At 42.2% G+C, this 20,287-nt stretch overlaps 1 protein-coding gene across 1 annotated transcript in view; it reads right to left on the reverse strand.

The window, feature by feature from the left end:
- CPAMD8 (C3 and PZP like alpha-2-macroglobulin domain containing 8) overlaps positions 1–20,287 on the reverse strand; it is a 160,501-nt gene that overhangs the window by 36,414 nt on the left and 103,800 nt on the right. Inside the window, exons 28-32 of the mRNA XM_074202217.1 lie at positions 17,712–17,868; positions 16,302–16,376; positions 3,838–4,003; positions 486–572; positions 188–324 (exon numbers count right to left, since the gene is read on the reverse strand). Of these exons, the coding sequence (XP_074058318.1) occupies positions 188–324; positions 486–572; positions 3,838–4,003; positions 16,302–16,376; positions 17,712–17,868 (622 nt within the window). The remainder of the gene's footprint in view (positions 1–187; positions 325–485; positions 573–3,837; positions 4,004–16,301; positions 16,377–17,711; positions 17,869–20,287) is intronic.

Below are 20,287 nucleotides of genomic sequence, written 5' to 3' on the forward strand. Positions count from 1 at the left end.
TACCCACTCAATGGGGTGAGATCCAGAGATGGTAGGAGCCTGGTAGGAGGACACAGCCTCAGAGAGGTGGGATTTATACCCCAGTCCTCTAACTCCCAGTCCAGAGCACCTTCCATGCTTCCTGATAATGAAAGTGCTCAGAAAACTGCAGTCAGGAGGCATCCTGTCCTTCCAAACAGGGACTCACCTGTGTGGATGAGAACCCCCCAAGTGCATTCCTCTGCTGTGACAGCCACTTAACCACGGGCAGTGCTGAGGCCACATCTCCTAGAAGGGTGTAGGTCAGTAAGGCATAGGCTGTCATCTCCACTTCAGCTGAAATAACTAAAAGAGAGGGCATACTAGTCAGAGGAGGGAAGCTTCTTCAATAAAAGACTATTGTCTCAGCTATGGAGAGTCCCTGATCCTACACACACACACACACACACACACACACACACACACACACACACACACACACACGAAACAGTTGGGAATACTAGTACCTGATTGAGAAAGTCCATCATTAAATCCCATAAATGTGTCTTCATCTGTAACAAGTGTTCCTGTCAAGCTCCAATGTGTGAATCCATCTGCAATCACATAATACTGATATTAAAAAAACAGATAAAACATAGCTAGGATCCCAGAATTCTCAGGGCTGAATCAGATGTCCAAGAGCACCTGGTCCAACTAAGAATGAACAGAAGATCCCCCCAAAATGGGGTATTCAGTGACTTTGCTTATCCCTTATTTGGACTAGCACTGCCAGACCAGACTGTCAGAAAAATGTCCCTAATACCAGGACGAGATCATCCACTCATTTCCGAATGCTCTCCCTGCAGTTTTACTGATCTGACTGCTAAGTGACCGAGCATGAACTCAACTAGTCCCCTACCTAGGCAGCCCTGGTCACCATACCAGATAGGGTTTCAAGGAGATTGCTCCAGTCCCTGAGCATCCATTTGAATTTACAACTCCTGGATTAGGACATATTCTTAGCTTGGCTTTTACCAGCCTTAGGTGGCCAGAGCAGGTTGTGATCTGGTTGCTTTCAGCTGTCTGTCCCAGTCACCCTACTCCCTCACAGATACCTTTCATTATGTACTTGCCCCGCAAAGCTTAGCATGAGGCACCAGCACATTCAGGGCCTCTTTATATTTTTTGTTATCGTTCAGTTGTTTCGGTCATGCCTGTCTCTTTGTGATACCAGTTAGGACTTTCTTGGAAAGGTTTGTCATTTCCTTCTCCAGTTCATTTTATAGATGCAGAAAGTGAAGCAAACTATGTGAAATGACTTGCTCAAGGTCACACAGTTAAGACATGTCTGAGGTCAGATTTGAACTTCAAAAGATGAGTTTTCCTATCTCCCAGATCTGGTGCTCTATCCATGACACTACCCAGTTGCTCTTCATATACATATATCATCTTCTCTTCTCATCTTATACTTGAACAATTTATTTTTTGAAGTCAAATGCAGAACTTTATATAGTATCCCTATTTTAATTTCATTTTGGCACATTCAGGTCATTGTTTCACCCTCCTCTCTAATGTTCCTGCAAACTCTCACAAACATCTTATGGGAAGAAGCAAAGACTCAGAGGGCACTTGTCAAGGACACACCCAAATGGCCCATTATTACCTTAAATCCTCCATATTCAAAAATCAAACTCATTGTTCCTCCAGATCTTCCCATCCTCCCTTCTTGTCTACTTCTGTTGAGAATACCACCATCTTTCCTGATGCCTAGGTCTATAACCTCAGAATCATCTTCTCTCTTATTCCCAAACCAATCATCCTGTCGTCTATACTGTCTGACATCAATCATTTCATGACCATTCAAAACCTCAGCCTCCTGTAATTTGACTTCTAACCAAACCACTATTAAGAGGTAGTATGACACTTATTGAGCAGAAATAAATACACATTTCTATATTGGCCTTATAAAACAGATTTATCAAGGCCACATCCTCTAATGTTTTCTGTGCTTCAGACTTAGAGAAACTTTGCAGAACTGTTGGACTCATATCAGATTCCACTTGGGAACACGTAAAACAAAAAAGACATAGGTACATAAGCACAGAACTGGAGGGAAACCCAACTCCACTGTTGTACTGATCCATAGCAATCATGCCTGGTTTGTCGTCTCTATCACTCCTAGAAGGTTCTACTCTGGCAGTCTATTGAAGGTTGTCTCAAAGGTTACTGGAGGAACTGTGCTTGTCATGTTGACAGAGGTGAGTCCCAGTAAAGAATGGTCCCAGTAAAGGAGAGAGAGGCTGGAGCTCTCCTCTTCATCCATGGGGCTACAAATGCTGCCACCTCATCCGCTTCATTTTCTGGGCCTGGAGGACTTTCTTTGAGATGCTAACATTGCATCCCAGCTGAGTTTTTACCTGAGTTTTCTCAGAACAACATTCTCATAGTTACTGGCTGTGAACTCAAGTAACTAACAAGGATATTTAGGTTTTTAAAGGAATAGTTTTAAATATGCTGGAATCTCACTAAATTATTATCATAGTACCAAGCATGAACTAAGCTTAGTCTTATTTGTATCTGTTCAGTATGTCCTGAAATAAAAAAGACATGGACTAGACAATCACATTGATATGGGTCACTATTACAGGCCATGTCCCTGTCTCTTCTACTGTATCACACAGAGCCTTGCTTGATACTTATTTTTTTATTTATTTATTTATTTATTTGTTTGTTTATTTATTTATGGATTTTTACAAGGCAATGGGGTTAAGTGGCTTGCCCAAGGCCACACAACTAGGTAATTATTAAGTGTCTGAGGCCAGATTTGAACTCAGGTACTCCTGATTCCAGGGCTGGTGCTCTATCCACTGCACTACCTAGCCGCCTCTTGATATATATTTATTGATATGATTGTTTTTTCATACAAAATAAGTGTAACTTGGCTCTTATTCTAGGAGACATAGTGACTGAACCAAAAGGACCTTGTTATAAGGTCCCCCTATTAAGGAGAAAACTTGGCATGAGCCCAAATAGAGCCGAATAGTTAGGTTCCTGTGGAGTCCTTATTCTTGGCCATTTGCTTTTATATGAATTACTCCAAATTTGGAATTAGTTGTCCGGAAAGCCAAACTGTGAAACATGAAGACAATTCCAAGCCCATTCCAACTCTCCATGAGTAATTACTGATACTTAGATTTTTAGGTGTAAAAGTTGGGTCTGGGAGACAGCATGGTACAGTGGCGAGGGGGCAGGCCTTGGAGTCTTGAAGACCTAGGTGCAACTCTTGTTTCGAGTTTGTGTGACAGTGGGTAGGCCATTTAACCTCTTAAGATCCTAGGTAATTTAAAACTATAAGTAATAGAAGAGTAGCTATCTAGATAATAAATGAATGGAGTTTCCTTATCAAGAGTTCTGCACACTGATGAAATTACAACTGTAGATAAAAATTTAGGTTTTAGAAAATACTTTTTTCCCATCATTATTTGATTTAAGAATCACAACAACTCTGATGTACAAAACAGAAGTTTCATTTTAGCCACATGACAGATAAGGAAAGTAGGTCTCAGACTGGAGAAGTGACTTGCCTGGCTGAGTAGCAGAATCAGGTTCCAAACTCAGGTACTTTGACTCAGAACACTTCTACTACACTGGGCTGCCTCTCCCCTGAGAAGTGCTCTCATCTGACTACACTCCAGAGTCCAGGATTTAGTCCTCCTCCTCCTGGGCCTGAGGTATTTCTTCTGCAGAATGGGGGAACGAACTGTGCTTTCTAAGGCTCCCTCCATCCCTGACATTACTACATGGTTCTACAGTCCATTCAGGCCAGGGTAGGGGTGGGAATTTCATGTGATCCATACCAAGACTACCCTCCCAGATTACCTTGCATGATGGCCAGGCTGTTTAGCTTCCGAAGCACAGCTGGGGCAGCTGGACTGTGCAGGAGAGTGAGGCAGTAAGCAGTGAGGGCGCTGCTATATGGATCTTCTGCTGAGTATAGGTTGGACTCCAAAAAATGCTTTGCTTTGCTAATGGCTGTTTTTTCTTCCTAGATCAAGAGAGAGAGAAAAAGAGAGAGAGAGAGTGAGAGCGAGAGCGAGAGCGAGAGCGAGAGAGAGAGCGAGAGAGAGAGCGAGAGAGAGAGAGAGAGAGAGAGAGAGAGAGAAAGTCAAAATAGGGACAACTTGCTCTTACACAGAACTTTAAGGTTTATTGAGTACTTTCTTCACAACTCTGGAAGGTCATAGTGCTAGGATTATTATGTCCATTTTCTTTCATTGTCCCTGTTCTAGATCTATGACATCATTGATGTCAGGAAATCCTTCATGTGGAAAGTATACCCACAATGAAGATCAGCACCTCATTTCTAAATTAAAGTCTGAAAGAGCTGACCAGAATAATTAAAGTTGTGCCTTAGGGCTTTGCCCATGGTTCAAATGGCCAGATCAGATCAGAGACAGGGCACAGTATCATCTTTCTGACTCCAATGTTAGTCCACATCCCTAGTCTCAAAAAGGGGAAGTGACTTGTTTATAATCATACCACTACTAAATAGGAGGAATGACAGAAACATAGGACTTTAAAATGATAAGAAACTTCAGAAGGCATCTAAACTAAGCCCTGCTCCAAAAAGAATTCCCTTTCTAACATGTTCAACTAATGAGCACTCAGGCCTGGCTCGAAGGGTCTCCTTCACATACTTGGAGATGACTATAGAATGTCCCCCTCACTCTGAGTTTTCTCTTTTTTCAGGCTAAACATCCTCAGAATTTGCATCTAGGTTCTTCCTGACTGAGTCACAAGGATGCTTTCATGGATTACCCAGTAAATAGCTTTCATCTTTTGCTCTTGTGGCTTCTTCTTTCTCCTCAGCCTTATATTAGCACAAATTTAGGTGATGTGGTGAATAGAGTGCTGGGCCTGGAATCAGGAAGACTCATCTCCCTAAATTCAAATCTGACCTCAGACACTTACTAGCTACATGATCCTGAGCAAGTTGTTTAACACTCTTGCCTCAGTTTCCTCATCTGTAAAATGAGCAGAAGAAGGAAAGAGCAAACCACTCCAGTATTTTTTCCAAGAAAACCTCAAATGGGGTCATGAAGAGTTGGACATAACTGAAAACAAATGAACAACAGCAATGATGGGTCATGATTTTTTATGTATGTCTCCCTCTCCATTTACAAATTGCTTTTTTTTTTCTTAGGTTTTTGCAAGGCAAATGGGGTTAAGTGGCTTGCCCAAGGCCACACAGCTAGGTCATTATTAAGTGTCTGAGACCGGATTTGAACCCAAGTACTCCTGACTCCAGGGCCGGTACTTTATCCACTGCACCACCTAGCCACTCCCTTACAAATTGCTTTTTAACCTTTCTGACTTTCCTAGTCCTCTGCAGTTCAGGTCTACCTGCCTTTTCTCATCTCATCTCTCTCTCCTCTATTTAAAATGATTTAGGCTCTAACTAAACCAGAGGGGGATTTACTTCAGTGACAATGCATTTTTTATCACTTTTCTCCAGAGGCAACTGGGTGGCTCAGTGAATAAAACACTGGACTTAAGTCAGGAAGATCTGAACTCAAATCTGGTCTCAGATACTTAATAGTTTGGCAGTCCCTATCCCAAAAGATTAAATTGTAGTGCATTGCTGCCAATCAAGTCAGGGATCCTTTCTAGTTTTGTGGGATTTGTATATTTCACAGAATTTCATAGTTGGGTTTTTTAAAAAATTTAAGGCAATGGGGTTAAGTGACTTGCCCAAGGTCACACAGCTAGGCAATTATTAAGTGTCTGAGGTCATATTCGAACTCAGGTACTCCTGAATCCAGGGTTGGTGTCCTCTCCAGTGTGCCACCTAGCAGCCCAAAATTTCAGAGTTGTAATGGGATTCTTGTAACCATAGTCCAAACTATATATGAAAAAGAATTCCTTCTCCTTCCTACCTTTCCAGTGGCCATTCAACCTTTGCTTTATGACTTTCCATGGAGAAAACATCCTTAGGCAGTCTATTTTGTTAGAGCTTTTCTTTGTATTTTTGTAACTGTCATCCATTTCTCCTAGTTCTGTTTTCTGGAGTCAATTAGGACAAATCTTCCTCTTTGGGCAGCTAGGTATCATAGAGGATGGAACACCGGATTTGAAATTAGGAAAATTTATCTTCCTGAGTTCAAATCCAGACTCAGATTAGCTATGTAACCCTGGGCAAACCATCTCACCCTGCTGGCCTCAGTTTCCTTTGTAAAAGAGCTAGAGAAGGAAATGGAAAAATATTCCAGTACCTTTGCCAAGAAAATTCCAAATGGGATCAAAAAGGGTCAGACATGACTGAAATATGACTAAACAACAATACTCCCTCTTTTACCGATAATCATTTGAAAAAGTACTCATGTTGTTCCAACTGCTCTCACTCTCCCTTTCCCTGACTAGTGTTTCCTCTCCAGACTGAATATATACTCAGTTCTTTCAGATGCTCCTCCTCTGGCATGAACTTGAATTTCTCTACCAGCCTGGTCATTCCCTCTGGATACTGTCCACCTTATCAATATGCCTCCCCAAATGTGACACCTAGAACTGAACACAACAGGTCTGCTCTCGTCCCGACCCTCTCTTCCTAGTCTTGACTTGTGAGAGCCCCCTCATTTCTAGAGACTGCCCCTTCTCAAGTAGCTCCCTTACCTGCTGCCATGACAGACCAGGAGAGACATGTTACTTACTGATCTGGCTGTGGACTAGGGATGAGACTTGCTCTGCACGGCCCAGGGGCAGAAGAATTAGGAACAAGAAGTTGAAAGGTGCAGAGAGGCAGATTCCAGTTTGATAAAAGGAGAAATTTACTATTAATGAAAACTGTCCAAAGTGGCCATTGTGATAGATGGTGAGCTCTTTCAACCAAAAGTCTTCTGGAAGAGGCTAGATGGCCACTCATAAGAGATGCACCAGAGGTAATCCCTGCTTAGATCCAATCTAAAGTGTGTTGGACCTGGGTTCAAGCCCAGTTTTTGCTAGTCACTTAAACTCTCTGGACCTCAATTTCCTCATTTGTAATATGAAGGAGTTGGACAAGATTGCCACTAATTCCCTTCTATCTCTAAATCTATGATCCCATGACCTCTGATTTTCCTGTCCAAAACTGAGACTGTGACTTTGAGGTAAAAATTATTATCCTTTTATCATTGTTGCTGTTTTTGTAAGACAATGGAATTAAGTGATTTGCCTAACATCATACAGCTAGGTAATAATTACTAAGTATCTAAGGTTGGATTTAAACTCCAGTCTTCCTGACTCCAGAGCCACCGTGCCATCTAGCTATTCCAAAATTATTATTCTTTTAAAAAAAAGTGTTGATGTTTTTCATTTGTGATTAATTCTTAGCAATCCCTTTTTGGGGGTTTTCTTGGTAGAAATACTGGGGTGGTGTGCTATTTCTCCAGTTCATTTTCTAGATGAAGAAACTGAGGTAAACAGGGTTAAGTGACTTACCCAGGGTCACTAGTGCCTGAAAGTTATTATAGGAAAAAAATTCATGAACAAGCATTCAATGTGCCAAACTTTAGATTTACTACAACATTTTAAAATCGCTCCAACCAGAGAAATATGCTGAGGTGGTGAGTTGGTAATAAGAAAAAAGAAAGAGGCTGCTAGAAACCTTGTTATGGGAAGCTTCAGGGGCCATGTTGAGTTGTTTAGATTTCCTCACTCACAAAGCTCAAAACTTCTCATTCATTTCTGTTGGAGTTTGCTTTCCTTCTCGTGAGGGGTTCAGTATTCCGAAACTATTACCCCATCTCTAAGACTGTCATGTGACTGGAGGAAGATTAAGCCTGGGGCCTGGAAGATGGCAGGGGTCTAGAGTGGGGAAGGGAGTCAGAGTCCTACATCCAAGCCTTCTGTAGGGCAGCTTAGAGAAGCATTCTTCTCAGAATCTAGATAGATCTTAGAGACACCTTTGGAGAATCTCATGGCAGCCATGAAAGACTCATAAAACTGTACGAATGACCATGTGCTGCTTGAACAGAGAAATTCAATTACAAACTGATTTGATCCTTCTCTAATATTCACTGAATGCATCTTAGGTGTTCTGCAAAAGCCACAAAAGATATATAATCTATGGCTTCTAGTCTCAGGGAGCTGAAAATCTTTTCGAGAACAAGAATTACATGCATATATATATATATATATATATATACATACATATAAACATACACAAATATACACATACATACATCTGCACATATACAGTCTCTTTGAGTACAGGGATTATCTTACTTTTGTATTTGAATCCCCAGGAAAAAAAAAGCATGATGTCTGGCACATAGTAGGAACTTAATAAATGCTCAGTTAAGACCCAAAGGCTAGTCTGATTGACTCAAAATATAGGATCCAGACGAGTGGTTCATGGATGGGACAGTGAAGGTCCAGGTGTTAGGAGAATTGGATTCTGATCCCAGTTCTGCCACCAATCAGTGAGGTGGCCTTGTGTGAATCAGTCATTTAATCTCTAGGACTTGCTTTCCTTATCTTTAAAATGAATTGTTTGATTACCTAGATTTAGAAGCTCCCTTCTAGCTTTAAAATCTGTCAGCCTTGAAGATGTAGTACAATTGCTTTATTTAAGAGATGAAGAAAATGAGGCCCAGAGACAGTGAAGGGATTTGTTGAAGGTCACACATAATGCCAGGGCCAGGGGGAAAGAAAAGATGAGGCAAATGATAGTAGTGCTGAGGGCAGGCAGGTCGCGGTCCCATTTTCAGTGATGTCTGTGACACAAAGGAGGGCAAAGCAGATGCTAGGGGAATAATAAGGTCCCAAAGTCTCTGGATGAGGGTGGGGGCGAATGGGGTGACTGCATCTTACAATCATGTTTTATGAACTGTGATGACCTCGTCACTCAGGAACGCAATTCTGATAATTTATAGAAACAATTTAATTATACTTGATGTAATTTGTTTCCTTTCATTCCTCTGGGGTATGACCTTTCCTCTTCCCCCCTGGCTTGCTTGCAGAGAGAGCAGCCTTGCTAGCAGGAGCTGGGCTGCTCCAGAAGTGGGGGATTCGGTACTGGGTTTCCCCTTTTGGAACCAGAGCCCTGGTTTGCACCCAGGTGGGGAGCAGTCTCATGAGCTGAGCTCAAGACAAGGGGCCCGATTAGCCCCAAAGCTTAGCAATAAAGGAAACCACATTCTATTTTATGCTGTAAAACAGAAAACGTTTCCTGATGCCTCATAAACGTGCTCATACACAGCACCAGAGAGGCCAGGCGACTGAGAAAGTACTGGACCTGCCAGACAGCACCTCTCATTTCCCAAGCAAGGCTGAGGGGTCACCTGCACTGCCCAGGTTGGGCAGCCCCTTCAGGCCCCAGTTTTCTTCTCCCAGAATTTTTGGACTTCAGCACGTCAGAAGACACCTAGCCCAATCCTCAGACCAATGCATCACTGAATGCTTTCCCTCCTCCGAGGCACATTCACAGGTTGCTTACTACCGTCAAAGGCAGTTGTCTCAATCTACTTTTGAACTCTTTGGATGAAGTTCTTTCTTCTTTGTACTGAGCCATAATCTGCTCCTCTCCCTTCCTTTCTCCCAGTAATTGTAATTTGGCTCTCAGGAGCTGCATGCAATAGTCTGATGCTCTCTTCCATAGAAAACGTCTTCAGATGTTTACACAAGTGATCATGAGCTAATAATCTTCTGTGGGCTCCTCCAGAGGATACTTATATTCCACTGTTTCAAGTCCTCTTACCCCATAGAGGCAGGTCAGCCTCCTCTGGACCCACTCCAGCTTGTCTATCCTTCCTGAAAGATGGCACCCTAACTGAAATCCCCAACTCTAGATGCACCATGTGGACGGCAGTGTAGCTGGGCAGGTGCTGGCATCAACCTTCGTTGACATACAGAAATGCTGAATTGTCTTGCTATGCCCCAGGCCAGAACAGCTCAGAAAGCACAGTCAATTATTAGAACATCCTTTAGTGTTGAACATCTTAGAGATCAGATGCTTCTTGTCAAAAGAGGTCTTACTGAACATCCTTGGTGCCAATCCATCTTTGGGACTTATAAGATAGAGTTTGACCAGAAGATCTCTGAAGTTCTTTCCAATCCTAAGGTCAATGATTCTTTTGTAATCCAGTTGTATCCAACTCTTCATGATTGCATTTGGGATTTTCCTAGCAAAGATACAGAAGTAGTTTGCCATTTCTTTCTCCAGTTCATTTTACAGATGAAAAAACTGAAAAAGGTCAAGGTCACACAACTAACAACTGTCTGAGGCCCCTTTTGAACTCAGGTCCTTTGGATTCCAGGCTCAGTGTTCTATTCATGGTGCCACCTAGATTCTGATTTTCTAATGACTCTTACAATATCCAATTGTTGAATCCCTTCCTTTCCTTCTCCGTTTAGCTTCCTGCTCCATGAAACCCTTTCCTATATTTCTCTCTTCACCTCACCTCCCCCAAAACCTAACTTTTACCTATTTTAATGTCTAGATCCAGCTATAACAGAGTAATTAGGCAAATATCTCTAGGTTCCTTGAGGGCAAAGACTGTTTTATTTCACTTTTGTATTTACATCTTCATCTATTAGACTATGTGAATATAAGGAGAAGAGACAGGATGTGATAGTGACAAAGGCAATGTACGGTGCAGAGTGCTGGACTGATCACAGACTCATCTTCTCTAAGCTAAATCAAATGGAGAAGTTTTGAGTACTGTGGACAAGTTCATTTACCTTGGCAGTGTCCTTTCCAAGGAGGTACACACTGACAAGGAGGTTGACACTTGCATTACCAGAACTAGCTCAGTATTTGGGAGGCTCTGAAAGAAAGTGTGGGAGAGGGGGCGACTAGGTGGTGTAGTGGATAAAGCACTGGCTCTGGAGTCAGGAGTACCAGAGTTCAAATCCAGTCTCAGACACTTAATAATTACCTAGCTGTGTGGTCTTGGTCAAGCCACTTAACCCCATTTGCCTTGCAAAAACCTAAAAAAAAGTGTGGGAGAGAAGAGGTATTAGACTGACTACCAAACTGAAGGTCTACAGGACCTGTGAAACCTGGACAGTCTACCAGCACCATGTCAGGAAACTGAATCACTTCCATTTAAGTTGTCTTAGGAAGATTCTGAAGATCATCTGGCAGGAGAAAATAACAGAACTGAAGTTCTTTCTCAAGCTAAACTGCCTAGCATTCTGACATTATTTCAGAGTGCAACTACAATGAGTTGGACACATTGTTAGAATGTCAGATGTACACTTGGCAAAAAAATTATTTTACGGGGAACTCAAAAAGGCAAGTGTTCACAAGGGGGTCAGAATAAGCAAGACCAAGAAACCCTGAAAGTCTCATTGAAGCACTTTATAATTGACTGGACAGCTTGAGGAGACAATGACACAGGACTGCCCAGCTTGGCATCCCCTCATTAGTGAGGTTGCTGTAGTCTATGAGGAAGGCAGAATTGAGGCAACTCAAAGAAAATGTTATATCCATAAGATTAGAGTACCCACTCCAGGTGTTCATGTGGACTATTTGTGCCCAACCTGTGGTAAAGCATTCTGAGTTCATATTGGTCTGATCAGTCAGACATACTATAATTTGTCTCAGATATAGTGATGTCATTTTGGTCTTCTTCAGTAATAAAGGACAAGAACCAACCAACCAACCATTTATATACTTCAGTGCTGTTGTTGCTATTTGTCCTTTATTCCTGAAGAACACTACAACATCAGGGAGGTGATGCCCAAACAAACATATGAACTGAATTTGAGTGAATGGTGCTGTGCTTTCTCCTTCAGAGTCACCTGGGTCCAGTGGCCAGAGATGAATCAGAACCTCTGGAGATGATCCTGGATGCGAGGCAATCAGGGTTTAGAGACGTGTCCAATGTCACAGAGCTAATACGTGTCAAACGTCTGAGGCTATATTAGAACTCATATCCTCCTTACTCCAGGGCTGGGGCTCTAGCCACTGTGCCACCTAGATGCTCTGTTGGAAGGTGGAGAGGTTGAGTGGTCTCAAGCAGCATCACTGGATTTCGAGTTGGAGGGTTTATGTTCGAATCCTTCCTTTGCTACTTGACACCTATGTGACCTTGGGAAAGTCATTTACCTCACAGAATCTCAATGTCATCTTCTGTAAAATGAAGTGGGGGAGGGGAATCAAACTAGATGATTGTGAAGGCCTTCAGTGCTGAGGATATAAATGAATGAGTAGCATATGTACTTTATTGGAAATGCTTTAAATTTTTTTTTCTATTTTGGTGAATCTGATTTTTTAACAGCTCAAGTCCATCCCAATCTTTAGAGTCTCTACCACGGTCTTTTGTATGAACTTGGGATTCAAAGGAGTGAGGTAGTTGTCAAAAAAAATCTATTTTTATAAATCAAGGTGCAAACAGCCTTGAGTACTCACACAGAAGTAGTTTATTTTCAAAGTCCAGTCAAAGGGCTTATGGGATCATTGGGCCATTCCTGACAGTGTGTCATATTTGGAGATATTTAAACTCCATTCACTCCTTAGGGACCTTGAATCATAGTTAGCTCTGAGTTGGAAGAGACCTCATCTTATCCAGCCTCATCTCTCTTCAGCAATTCAAATGATACAGCCTGGTTCTGAGGTAAACCATTATCCCTGTCCCTTATCTAGGTAGTACGGAGTACTGGGCTGAACTCAGGAATCTTGCTTTAGATGTTTGACTATGGTCAAGTGTTCTCTTCATTTCTCTCTTAGCCTCAGTTCCCTCAACTACATAATGGGTTGTTGTGAGGATTAAATTAAATAACATATATAAAATGCTCTGCAGATCTTCAGATGCTACAGAAAGGCTAGTGAGATATGCTCTCTGTCTGGATACTTCCTCAGATCAGTATCTTCTTTGATGAGGATGTCTTTTCTTTTCTTTTTTTCTTTTTAGTTTTTGCAAGGCAAATGGGGTTAAGTGGCTTGCCCAAGGCCACACAGCTAGGTAATTGTCTGAGGCCAGATTTGGACTCAGGTACTCCTGACTCCAGGGCCGGTACTCTATCCACTGTACCACCTAGCCGCCCCGAGGATGTCTTTTCTAGTGGATTGACTGTGGTGGGTCCATACTTTGTCAGGAGGCCCATCCAAAGTGCTAGAGACTTATTCTGTGCCTCCTGGCATTTTATGGACAACTGTGTAGCATGCTGGCTGCCCTATGGGAGACTTTAGAGAAAGTGATACTTCATGGTTCCCAGCTGCCTAGCATTATCAGAAGACTGTTGATATTAAAAAGAAAGGTTTTAGTTACAGGATAACAGGGAGGTCATTCAAAGCACATCAACATTTCCCCAAGGCAATCCTAGAAGCTCTCCTCCTCCTCACTTCTGGGCCATCTGTAGTGACAGGGTCATGCAGTAAATGGGCCATCCATCCAGCTGGACCTTAGCCTGAGCAACAGACATTCTTCCATTTGTCTTTTCTTGTGTAACTACTTAGGACAAACTTTTCTGAGCGATTACAAAAGCCTGGCTCTAAATTTCATCCCTTCATTGGAGACTCTTCAAGACACTTACTCATAGCACACCCCAAGCTTGCCAGCATCCTGGCTTAGTGAACTTGTTCAATGGCATTCTCATACAGGCACATCTGGAGGATCACACTGTCTGTAGGGCATCCCTCTTCCATCTGGACTAAATGCTGGATGTTGTTCACAACAGTAGCAAATATCTTTGGGTGAGCACATCTCTCCCTATTTTATGCATTATTTCATGTTACAGATCAGAGGGTTATTGAACAAAATTATTTCTGTTGTTACATGTTTCAAACACAATATATCCATGGAAGATACCATATTGGAGAACACTGTATACAAGTGATTAATGTTTATATTGAAACTGAAAAGAAAATCAGATATTAACAAACAAGGGTATTCATTCAGATATACAGGCCCAGATAGAGACATACTCATAATTATACACTGTGGTATACATATATACACACTCAAATTTCAGAGATTCATATATGGAAAAATACTTGACTCTTCACTTCCCTTTTGATTCTAAGAGGACAAAAAGAAACAGAGATAATAAGGACTGACCTATTGGGTCAGAGCTCTAATCCCTTACTTTGAAGATATTTTTCTGACTTGGCAGGACAGGGGATGACTCTCTGACTTTCATGACATGAAAGCCCTGAGGTCTCGTCTTACTACTTCTTCTGTCTCCTTCTAGAGTCCCTTTTCCTTCTCTTCTTCTGGAATTTCTCCATCTTTCCTCCCCTTCCCCTTTCTCTCTTCATTCCCAAGGGGACCTTAACTGCTCCCACCATTTCAACTCTTAACTTGCTCAATCAATCAATAAACATTTATTAAGCACCTACTATGAGCTGGGGATAAAAATAGTCCCTGCCCTCAAAAAACTTTCAGTCTAATGGGGACATGACCTGCAAACAAATATATACATAGGTACACATAAACATGCACATATGTGTATATATATATATATATATATACATACATACATACATACATATGTAAAGAAAACTCTATACAGGATGAATGGGAAATAATGAACAAAGGCCACTAATCCTAAATCAGTAGCCCCAGTCTTAACTTTTCTCTTGAGCCACAATCCTTGCTTTCTAAACACAATTCAAATGTCCTCCTAACATCTCAAATTTAACATGTCTTTAATCTAAATCTTCTTCTTCCCACCCAAATAGTCTTTCCCTCCTTGTTACTTTCCCTTCTTGCTTCTAGTTTAGCCTTCTGGATCCATTTAGAACAAATTTAATTCCATTTAACCATGACAGTTCTAAAGATATCTAGGACCACAACATGCCTTGACCATGTTTTGCCTTTCCCAGGTTACAGCCTTAGTTCCTCCTAGAATGTCTTTTTGCCCCCCTCCCCCATTTTGATGTCTCCTCCATCAAAGTTCTTGCCTAAAATGTGATACTTCCACCTCCTTTACTCTGAATAATGAGAGTAGCAATGATCCTTCTGGTTCAGTTTATTTTTCTCATAGCAGCTTTCTAAGCTGTTCAGAAAAATGAATATCTTTATCCCTATTTTTAAAAGTGGAGAGACCAAGGGTTACAGGATCAGAGGAACATAGACCAAGGGTTGGAGGAGACCCTCCAGATCATCTAATCCAAGGCCCTTGCTTGAGATGAAGAATTGAAGGCCCACAAAGATCATGTCTTCCAGAATGCAAGTGACAGAGAGTCTCCCGAACTTTTCCCCTTATGATGTTGCTAACTCCCAACCACGTCCCAGAGAATTTCAGAGACCAGTGCCAAGATTAGAGGTCATCTAGCTAAGTACTCATTTTATAAATGAAGAAAATGAGCAAGAAATGGAAATAAACTTGCTAGTAATAATGATAATATAATGATACATAAAAGGTATTTATAATAATAACTTACATTTATATAGTGCTTTAAGGTTGGCAAAGGGCTTTAAAATATCTCATTAGATCCTCACAATGATCCTGGAAAGTAGAGGCTATTTACTCATTTTACAGCTGAGGAAATGGAGGCAAACAGGGTAAAGTTTCTTGCCCAGTGTCCTACAGTTAACTGGCTTCTGAGACTGGTCAGCCCTTCTTGCCTCCAGGTCCCAGGCTCTATGCATTGCACTGTCTGAAATCGAACCAGGATTTGAACCTGGGTCTTCCACCTACACCATGTGCTCATGTTTTGTCATTCTCTACATGCTCTCAAAAATCACATGGATTCACTAAACTGCTCTTGTCAAAAGAGAACAAGAACATTCCTGTAGCAAGACCTGTGATCTTGAGGAAGCAGGTGGGGCAGGGCTAGACCTGGAAGCAGGAAGGTCTGAAGGCAAATCTAACCTAGACGCTACCTAACTGTGTGATCCTGGGCAAGTCACTGAATTCCTCTGCCTCCACTTCCTCAACTGTAAAATGGGGACACTAAGACCACCTCCTTTGTAGTGAGGGTAAACAGGTATAGAATGTTCAGTACAGTAAGAGCTCTATAAATGCTTATTTATTACCTTCCCTAAAGTGGGCAAAAGGCCCTCCCCTCCCCGGATCTCTCTCCTGGAGCTAAGGACCAGGCAGGTATTGTCTCCATGAGAAGACAACCCCCTCGCCCTTGGCCTTGGTCCCTGAATGCACAGACAGATGAAGCTGCAGCATTGGGTGAGGTTTTGGGGCATGGTGCAATCACACGTGCCAAGCTCAGATGAATCCAAACTGTCCATCCAACCACCTGTCTTTTCCTTCCCAATCCCCATCCCTCCACCACAAACATATACTTATACATTCACTCTTGCTCCTCTGTCTCTCTCTTTGCCTCCGCCTCATGATCTCTCTTCTCTGTCTCTGTGTCCATTCATCTCCCCCCAACGACACAGACACTCCTCACCCCTTACCTCAGATGTTATGCCTGTCTCTAGCAGAGCAGCCACTACGTATGCAGTCAGAGAAATCTTCCCATGGATCCCACCCTAGGAAACAACACACAATATAAGTGAACTCAGGTCAGAGGCATGGTTGTTGCCTGTCCTGTGTGTGTATGTCTGCAGTTTTGTAAGCCTGAATGAGTATATTTTTCTAATAGTAATAGCCAGCATTTCTAAAGCATTTTAAGTCACATGTTTTTATTATATGTAATTTAGATGTGTTATCTCATTTCACACTAATTTTCTGCTATTACCTCCATTTTTCAGATTTGGAAATTGAGGCAGTGAGAGGTTAAGTGCCTTGTCTACTAAATGTGATAGGAGGACAATCTAACTCACTATCAATTATGCAGCTAGGGGGAGCTGCCTCTGTTTGACTCAACAAAACATTCAAAATTTATTAAGTAATCATGCTCATGCTCATGCTCATGCTCATGCTTAGCTCACAGACTACCCCTGCCCTGCTTCCCTTGAGTGAATGTGCTTGTTAGTCTGGTTGTATCTACATATCTGTGTGATTGTGGGTCTTAGCATGTTTCTATTTGTGTGTGTGTGTGTGTGTGTGTGTGTGTGTGTGTGTGTGTGTGTGTCAGTTCTAGTTCAACACTATCTGTCAATTTGGAATGAAAGGGAAGGGTGCTTTGACTTCTGGGAAAAGCTGGGACCATACCCCTCTCCTACCCTTCACTGCCATGATTGGGTTGACTGGTGCCCAAGAACTTTTCCCAGGCCCTTTCTAAAAACTTTACTTAGCCCTAGGTCAAGCACCCCACTGGCAGCTAGCCAGTAGGAAGATTCTCACTCAGGGGTGTGTTAGAGTCAGCTTGAACTAGCCCCAGCACATGCTCAGATTTTTACTTAGAGCATTCATGCCTCAGAAATGGGCAATTTCTACAAATTAGGGCTTGTTTTTTTATTTGGTTGCTTGTCAAGATTTAAGAAAGCAGATTAAATTGAAGAGTGTGTAGGTGTATAGAGCTCATGCCAGCCTAGCGCTGGCTTACTGGCATGACCCTAAAACCATTTCTTGAGCCCAGTAGGAGGGCAGGAAAACCTCCAGGCCTGCAGGCCTGGTGATTCGGTGATTTGATGATGATGATAGCCCATTGCTTTAAGGTTTGCAGAGTGCTATACAGCCACTATCTCACTTGAGGTTCTGTACACCACCAACTTTGGGGCCACACTTTCAGGGAACAGTTTCAGAAGGGCACAGATTTGGCACTGAAATTCCCAAGAAAAGAGTCAAAGAATCTCAAATTGTTGGAGGACCCTGGGCAAGTCACTTAACACTACAACAATCATCTCAACATGAGGATTGTAGGGATCAAATATGCTATTAAATGTTTGTTGATTTGACTTTGAGAATACTGCTCTGCTTACCTGGATGTCTTTGTTCAATATTCTTCCCATGGCAGGAAAGGAGCCATCTTCCTTCTGATGCTGAATGATCCAGTTCTTGGCAGACACCAGTTCCTTAGGATCAATGAAAATAAACCCCCGTGACTGGGCAAAGGACTTCAGGACAAAAGCTGTTAGCCTAAATCACACCAAACATAGTTGATTCAATATATGTGTCCACAAAGAATCAAATAATCAACAAACATTTATTAAGCATATAAGACCCAGTCCTATGCTCTAGGGATACCAAAAAAAAAAATGAGGTAATTCCTGCCCTCAAAGAGTTTACAGTCTATCCTTCAAAAGGGGTCATGCACATAACTATTTGTACATGTGTAACTTGGGCTTTTCTGGGCAGGGGAGAGTCCTTGAGAACATGCCCTATTCTATTGAGCACAGAGTCTACCATGTCCCCCTACCATGTGGGTGGAGGTAGCCAACTTTGATGGGCTCCCTGCATCTTTAAAATTGATGTGGCTGAGTTGTTCCCTCTCTCTTCTTTCATCATTTCAGCTTCATTCTCTTCACTAGCTCCCATCTGCTGTGCACAATGGGGTCATCCTGAACTGACCTGGAGACAGGGGAAGGCAAGTGTTTTCCCTACTCCCTCTTTTATTTTAGCTCCAAGAAATGGGCCTAGGGATGGTTGTTTGTCCCTCTTGGTTTCAGGAGCCAGAAGTGATTCACTAGGGGATCCTGTGGTCAAGTCATGAATCCTGAAGCCGAGATTGCCAGCAGGATGGTGTGGCCATCTAGCCTGGCATGGAAGTCCTGAGCAGTCAGGATACCTAGGACTCAAACCCGAGGGGGAGGTTGGGATTTGGAATTGGAACTGTGAACAACAGCAATGGAGCTAAAGTGTGAATCTAACCCCTTTCCCTCTCCAGAGATAGGCATGAGGATAAAGAGGATTATGCCCCCCCCCATATGTGATAGGGAGTAAATTTGTATATTTGTGATTATACTTTTGAAGTAAATATTCCCTTTTAAGGATCTCCTGACTATACATACATGTATGATAAATATAAAGGTAATTATGGGAGCAGGAAGAAATTAGCAGCTGGAAATATAGAAAATGCCATTTGAAAAGAGTTTTGAAGGAAAAAAGATAGGAATGCATTATTGGCATAGGAGAATCAGTGTAGAAACATGGTTAGGCTATGGAGTTTCATTTGTAAGGAATAGCTGAGCTGTTGAGTGTGGGGAAGGGGAGCAATAAGTGATAAGTTTAAGAAGTTTAGAAAGGAAGATTGAAGCCAAGTTGTAAAGGGCTTTAGACAGAATGGAGGCTAGAGGGCACCATTAGTTACCTACACAAGGGGGTGAAATGGTCAGCCTCCACTTTAGGACGATCCTTTGGTACTAGGTGGATTGGAGAGGAGAGACACTTCAAATAGCCAAACAACAAATATGTATTTAGTACCTATTATGTGACAGGCACTAGGGATATGAAACAAAAGTTAAAAGAATTCCTCTCCTCAAGGGGCTTAGAGTCTAGCATGTTCATATGTAGACACATCCAAAAGAGATACAAGTAAATCTGGTGGGGGGCACTGGCAGCTGGGGGCTTCAGGAAAGGATCCAGGTTGTACTTGAGCTTGGCCTTGAAGGAAATGAAAGCTTTTAGGAGATGGAGATTCCAGAGAAGGGAGACAGTTAGTCCAAAGGCCCAGTGACAAAAGAAGAAATGTGTTCTATGAGGAACAGAAAAAGGCCAACTGGGCTGAACTATAGAGCAGGCTACTGACCACAGTCCAGGCTAGGACTGATAAGGGCCTGAGCTAGAATGGTGGCCAAGGGAGGAGAGGAGGAGACGAATGATATATCATGGAAACAGAAATAACAAGATTTGGCAACTGAATGGATATATAGGATGATTTCAAGTAAAACAGCAGGTTGTGAATCTTGATGACTACAAGAATGGTGGAACCCTCAAAAGAAAGGGAAATTTGGAAGAGGGTTTGAGAAGTGAGATCATTAAGTTGGATTTTAGACAGGTTGAGCTTGAGATGACTATGAGGCACGCAGTATGAAATGTCCAATAAGCAGTTAGCGTCACTAGGACTGGATCTGTAGGGCCAGGAGTTATGTGCGGGGAGCTCATGAGATAAGCAGAGAGAAAAGCAAAATTCTGCTAGAGTGATACTCATGCTAAGAGGAGTTTTCAAAAGACAAGGCTGGATGGGTCTGGATTTAATGTTGAAGGGATTTGCTAAAACAGATGAGGTAGGGATGGCTGAGCTAGGTAATGTCACAAGATCTTGTCTAACTTACAGAATCAGAGAATTAAGAACTGCATGAGATCTTAGAATATAAACATAGAAGTCAGAGCTGAAAGGGGTCACAGAAAACAGAACACAGGGAAAAAACCCTTAGAGATTCAGCCCCTTCAATTTCAGATGAGAAAACAGAGGATCAAGAATGGAAAGTGACTTGGTCATGGTCACCCATAAATTTAGGCAGAGCTGGGTCTTCTGGCCTCTTTCCATTATACCCGGATGGCTCTCAAGGGAAGGTTTGTTCTTTCATTTATAAGGAAAATCTTCCATTTAGAGATG

The sequence above is a fragment of the Macrotis lagotis genome, chromosome X (genome assembly GCF_037893015.1).
Source record: "Macrotis lagotis isolate mMagLag1 chromosome X, bilby.v1.9.chrom.fasta, whole genome shotgun sequence".
NCBI lineage: Eukaryota > Metazoa > Chordata > Mammalia > Peramelemorphia > Peramelidae > Macrotis > Macrotis lagotis.